We start from the raw sequence: 6,528 nt of genomic DNA, 5'->3' as shown, positions 1-6,528 counted from the left end.
TCATCCCCATAACCAGTATACCATGGGTGATTAGCTTGGTAGCTTTTTTGTGAATTTCCTTGTCATCAGTCTTTCAGTGTTATTTCTCCCACGTACTAGAGCACCTTCCTTACTTCCACTAATAGCTGCCAACTATTCACTTTATAATTATAAACAGAAATGAGGCTAACACGTGTTTTACAAAGCAGGAATGAAGGGGACATTTACCTGAGTTATACTAGTTATTAAACTGGTCATGCTGCAAGGCAAGAAAAAACTCATTAATTCTGCTGAGATGACGTATGCATCTGGAAAGGTTTTGCTTGTTACACAACCTATGCTGCCACATCTGACTGCAAACGTGAAATAGAAACAGAGCACTGGTGTTGTCTTAACTATAATATGTTGTCTGCCTCCTGACCAAGCCTGGTTTTGTTATCTGTTCAAAGCAACAAAAAAGTGTCCAGTCCTGTGGGTTTGGGAAGTTGATGTGTCTGTGATGAATAAAGAATTTGTTCTCATGCTGGGTACCTATTAAGAGTGAGCTCAAGCTGAATGCTGTTCTCACAGCACACCTTCTCAGCACACTGTTCTATCTGCTTTTCCTGTCAGGGATGACTGGTGGTGGAGAGCCTTGTGGAGGCTACAGGGAGTGACTGTTTTAGTCCCCACTTGTCAACAGCATGGATATATAAAGGGTTGCAGTGATTTGATGAGGTGTCCTGTCTCTGTTTTTCCCACTGAAGTCAAATACAACTCCTCTAACCTGGGAGACAAAGGGGAAGATGCCCAGCTTCATGACTAGAGCCCCCTTTACATCACAAGAAAGCATAAATGCCACACTGGCTAATAAGGGCAGGAGAAGGAATAAAGGTAGGGGGAAAGCAGAGTCCTTTGAGTCTCTTTGTTTCCTTCCAATCCTCAGAAAATGCATTTGTTTGCATTGAATCATGTTCCATGTTTGGTTTTGTTTTTTTTTTTTTTGTGATCATGAGACTAGTGTTATGCTATATGTCGTTGTTCCTTCATGGTAGAAGGGTTCATTTCTCAGCATAAAGGTGAGCATGAACTCAGCAAATGAAGTTTTAATTCTGTTTCTGACATGCACTTTAGACCAAATTTCAAATCTGGGGGGAGAGAGGTCAGCTGTGTTTGTAGGTCCAAAGATTAGGTCAAGCATTTAGAATTGGACTCGATCCTTTTGGGTCCCTTCCAAGTCAGTATAGTCTGTCCTATCAGTGAAAATCCTAGTGAACCTAAATTCTTTAACAATCAGGTACTCAATGATTTGTTATTACACCTTGATTATTCAAGCATGACACCAAGATTTTCTGGCATAACTTCAAGTGGCAAAATGGATATCAGAGTCTCACAGCACAAACTGATACAAGCAATAGTAATGGATGATTACTTCTGGAATTTTGGATAGTAATACTTCTCCACTAGATTTTCATTTCTTTCTTTGTTTTTTGAAAGGAAGAGTCACTTTTAACAGGAAAGGGAACCAAATCTCTCCATTATCCAGTTAAGACTCTTCAGCCTTTCTGACAAGTGTCCAGGTTAGCACATTTTAGACAGCATAGGCATATTTTGTTAGAACTTGTGGGGAATGCTGACTCAGGATAAGGCAAAACCCACAAGGCATTGAACTAATTGTGAAATGCCTTGTGTGGAAAAATGACTTCCTGATCCCTGCAGAAGCTGCCAGTGCTTTGAAACACGATGTTTGAATGTCTGCATTGTGCTCCTGCCTGCAAAGTAGTAGTATTAAGCTTCTAAACATAATTTGTAATATCTCCATTTATATATACATCCATTTACTGTGAACTCCTGTTCTGAGAGATGCTGTGTAGCTGAAATAATGCAGTGAATTTCTAAAGCATTGAGCTATTTGAGCTGACTGAGATGCAAACAGTAAACACTGAAAAGGCATGCAAGTCCATAATTTTGGGAACGTTTTTACGGCTTTATTAACCCGAGGCTTTATAAGCAATGTAGACTTTTAACAGGGTATTTGACTGTCTCAAAATAGATGAGGTTAATGTCAAGTCTACCCCCAAGTTTCTTGACATAGTCCCAGGAAAATGACTTTTGATGGAAACTGTGTTGATGAAAATAACCCACAAATCCATCTTCACAGAGTAGGCTGAATGGTCAGCTCTATATCAATAGTGTTTTTGTATTTGGGAACCAAAGATATTTCCCATGGTGGGAATATCTTGGAGCCTTGCAGTCAGGTAAACCCAGCCCTCCTTCTGCAGAAACTCGGAATGGTACTGGAAGAGACCCAAAGACTCTTGGACACATCCATCCCCATGGGGTTCAGCACATCCAAATTCCTAAAGGCAGTGCAGTTATACCACCAGAGGCCAGAGAAGACACCTGGAGTGGTTTGATTTTACCCCTCATTTTTATTCCTTTTTATTCCTGTTACAGGCCACTTTTGGCTAGCTGGCAGAGTAATAATGGAGCAGGGTTGAAAAAGTGCCAATTTAATTTCTACACAGTTTCAATGCCACATTTTTGAATGTGGGCAAAGACACAGGTACAGGAAATGAAGGGTACAAACACACCACAGAATGGATCTGTACCTGTTACAGGACATAAACCAGACTAATCTACAGAAATGTACTTGAAAGTCCTGTTTGTTTAGGTTAACACCAAAACTTACTTTTGCCAAGTGCTTACAGCTAAAGGACAGTAAGTTGCTGTGATGTGCATGGTGGCATTTCAGTTGGCCAGTGTATAGAAGGTTCATAGCATTGCATGAATAGGGTTTATTCATTTAAGTAGAAGATGTCCAAATAGATCCAAATGAGAAGTTTTTCTATGCTGCCTTGCATAGCAAGGTTAAGAAAAAAACAGTGACAATTTAAATAAATCAGATGTTTTTGCTGAAGATTATACTGTCATTTTCTCCAATTATTCTTGACATTTCACCCATTCATATTGTGATCTGAGTTAATAATGGAAGAAAACCCAGCTCTTGTTGCCTTGTTTATTCTTTGTTCTCAAGGAGATAAGCTGTTTATAAAGATAACTTATTTGTTATTTAAATCACTTTTACAGAATTTGTTTGTTTCCTTGTTTGAGTTTCTAAATATATTGCAACAATTGTGATGCATCTTTGAGATGCCTATTCAATTCACTATGATTTGTACTGGAATTCATTCCTAAATGGGCACAGGTGTTGATAGCTATAATATGCTAGAATGAGTCAAAACCAATAAATGCCCAATAGAGGAAAGATGAAAGAAAATGCACTGAAAACAGCTCTTTTAGGATGTGATAAATAGGCACTTTAATTCACTACTTAATTAGGTATATAGTGCTGAAGATGTGTCTGGAGCAACTACGTATTTTAAACAGCTGAACATGTTAGAGTGTAACTTCAATCACTGCTAATATTTTCAAGATCATAAACATTATTTTTAGAATTAGCAATACTATTCAGGATATAATCAACCTTTGTCTGCGGGCTGTTCTATAGTTCCTAAAGCAACATTTTTCAATACTTTTGTTAAAAAGAAGTTCATTGATATTCTGTGAAAACTATTTGCTCACTTTCTCATGTTGCACAGACATTCAATGCTAGAATGACATGTAGGAATTCTGATGTTGCAAAAACAAAAGTCAGTTTAAGCACTTCCTTCGTGCTTTACCAGGAACAGACACTTTGTAAACTATTTCTTGCACAATGCACCCTGCAGGCAACATCTCCTGAAGTCCCATCCTGGCCTTTGGGTGCATTTCTGTCAGGAATGACAGGCTGGCCAATGTTATGATTAGTGATTCCTGAGTGCCAGAGCCCTTCTCTTGGGGTGCAGGCTTTTATTCATTGTGCCTTTCTGTCAGAAGAACATTGTAGTTGCAGTGGAGGTGCTTGGATAAGGCAGTCAGGTACCTACCAAAGGAGGAAGGTGGTCAGCATTCTCCCAAGGAGTTCTCAGAGATCCCACATGAGTATTTGAACTGATTCCCAAGACAAGGTTTACTGTATGCCAAGCAGACACTGAGACTAAATCAACCTCTAGGGTTTGAATTATCTCCAGAGAAATCTGCTTTTATATCTAACATATCTTGTTGTTGCATTTTAAATACATGTTCATAGGCATAAAAATTATACCGACAGATGTAAAACTGATATTGCTGATGTGCAGATAGGTTGTAACTCTGGCCAGGGATATTTGTCCTTAATATTTTATGAATATCTGTCCTTAGTATTTTATGGTTCATGTTTTTAGAGATAAAAGCAAATAGTACAAGACAGAAATTACCCACAAATACAAATTCAGTTGCCAAAACTCCCTGCTGACAGCTGTGGCACCCAATACAGACATGGTGCGGTAAAATACAAATTACTCACAGAATAGTTAGGGTTGGAAGGGGCTTCTGGAGATCATCTAGTCCATGGCAAGGTCACCTAGAGCTGGTGACAGAGAAACACATCCAGGTGGGTTTGATTGTCTCCAGAGAGGGAGAGCCCATGACCTTGCTGGGGAGCCTGTTCCAGTGCTCTGCCACCCTCAGTGTAAAGAAGCTCTTCCTTGTGTTGAGGAGGACGAGGAAGTTCAGTCTGGAAAGTGGAGTGCATGGGTAGGGCAGTAAGGTGTTGTGTGGAGCTCCCGGTGGGCTTGGAAAGTGGATTTGTACCAAGTGGTTGAAATGGCTGTGTAGGGAGTGCACCCCTGGGGCAGCCAGGCAGGTGGGCTCCTCGAGGGCTCCCACATTGCCTGTGGCACAGTTTGGGGGGAAAAGAGGGGGAAGGAGCCAGGGACCAGCAGAGGACCTGGGAGTGCTGGGTGACAGTGGCTCAACATGAGCCAGGGGGTGCCCAGGTGGCAAAGAAGGACACTGGCATGCTGGCCTGGATCAGCAACAGTGTGGCCAGCAGCACCAGGGCAGTGATTGTTTCCCTGTACTCAGCACTGGCAATGCTGTGCCTCAAATCCTGTGTTGGGCTCTGTACTTCTCACTACAAGAAGGACATTGAGGGGCGGCAGCGAGTCCAGAGAAGGGCAGTGAGGCTGGTGAAGGGTCTGGAGCACAAGTGCTGTGAGGAGCAGCTGAGGGAGCTGGGGGTGTTTAGCCTGGAGGAAAGGAGGCTCAGGGCTGACCTTATTGCTCTCTGTGACTCCCTGAAAGGAGGTTTTAGCCAGGTGAGGGTTGGCCTCTTCTCCCAGGCAACCAGTGACAGGATGAGAGGACACCGCCTCAAGCTGCGCCACGAGCGGTTTGGGTTGCACACGAGGAGGAATTTGTCCACAGAAATGGTGATTAGATAAGGTTTTAGCCAGGTGAGGGTTGGCCTCTTCTCCCAGGCAACCAGTGACAGGATGAGAGGACACCGCCTCAAGCTGCGCCACGAGCGGTTTGGGTTGCACACGAGGAGGAATTTCTCCACAGAAAGGGTGATTAGGTTTTGAAATGTGCTGCCCGGGGAGGTGGTGGAGTCCCTGCAGGTTAAGAAAGACTGGACGTGGCACTTAGTGCCATGGTCTAGTTGACATTGTGATGCTAGGTCATAGGTTGGACTCGATGATCTCAGAGGGTTTTTCCGACCTAATCGACCCTGTGATTCCGCGACCCAGACGGGAGCGCTTCGCCCAGCACCGGCCGCGCACGGGCTCCCCCACAGCCCCGCGGGACTCCATTTCCCAGCGCGCCCCGCGCCCTCGCCGCCGCCGCCGCGCCGGGAAGATGGCAGCCCTGGTGTCGCCCTTGGCTGCTGCGCGCTGCCTGCTGCGGGCTCTGGGGTGCCGCGGCCGCCTGCTCCCGCCGCACAGAGGTCAGTGCCGCCGCCGCGGCTCTCCGGGGCTCGCCAGGCCCGGGCGGGCGACAGGCCGCCGGGGCACCGCGCAGGAAGGGCACCGAGGAGCGGTGGCAGGAGCCGGTGCGTGCCTTCCCTCCCCGTCGTGCCGCGGGTCTGTCCCGGGCGGAGGGGAGGCGAGTGGCGGTGCCGGGCGGGGCGCGCGGCAGCCGCCGGCACACGCACGGGCCTCGCCGCTCTGCCGTGACCTGCCGCTGTCCTCGCATTCCCGGCCTGGGCTTGTCCGCGACCGATCCCCGGAGGGGACCCGCCTGCCGGGGTGGCACCGAGAGTCGGCCCCGGTCACCTGGGTGACCCGTGGCTTCCCGAGCTGGTGATGCCGCTTTTCCCCTGGGAAATGGGGCCTCGGTGCGCTGCCCGGTGAGAGCCCTGCGGCTGCACCGGCGCTGTGGCCGGGCCTTGGCGTGTCTGGGGGCTGCTCTCCCTCAGGGACCCTCCGGTGTAGAACGAAGGACAGCTGTGCTCTGCCTTCACAGCCCTGCTTTGAAAGCCTCTTCAGTACAAAAATGTATGGAGTTTTGTTAACTTGAGGCTTAGGTTAGGAGCAGAGATCTTTCTTCGATGAGAGCTCTTCGTCCTCTGCCAGTCTGGCCAAGGTGTGAGAATTCAGCTGGTGACTGGTGGGTCCTGGGATTGGTAAATGTCCACATCCACACATTATGTTGTGATTGTAGAATATTTATACATCCTAAGAAAAACAGACAAGCGCTGCAGGTAGT

General features: G+C 46.3%; 1 protein-coding gene across 2 annotated transcripts in view; it reads left to right on the top strand.

The window, feature by feature from the left end:
• The first annotated feature begins 5,648 nt into the window (after positions 1-5,648).
• Positions 5,649-6,528, top strand: part of AFG1L (AFG1 like ATPase) — a 59,159-nt gene continuing 58,279 nt past the window's right edge. The window contains exon 1 of one of the 2 annotated variants that reach the window (XM_039727923.1): positions 5,649-5,767. In XM_039727923.1, coding sequence (XP_039583857.1) covers positions 5,680-5,767 — 88 coding nt within the window. In that variant the 5' untranslated portion in view covers positions 5,649-5,679. Of the gene's footprint in view, positions 5,873-6,528 lie in introns of both variants that reach the window. The other variant, XM_039727915.1, reaches the window with a different exon arrangement.

Source organism: Passer montanus, unplaced genomic scaffold (genome assembly GCF_014805655.1).
Source record: "Passer montanus isolate IOZ18808 unplaced genomic scaffold, ASM1480565v1 scaffold11, whole genome shotgun sequence".
Taxonomy (NCBI): domain Eukaryota; kingdom Metazoa; phylum Chordata; class Aves; order Passeriformes; family Passeridae; genus Passer; species Passer montanus.
The sequence above is the reverse complement of the archived record's forward strand: the minus strand, read 5'-3'. Positions and strand labels throughout refer to the sequence as shown.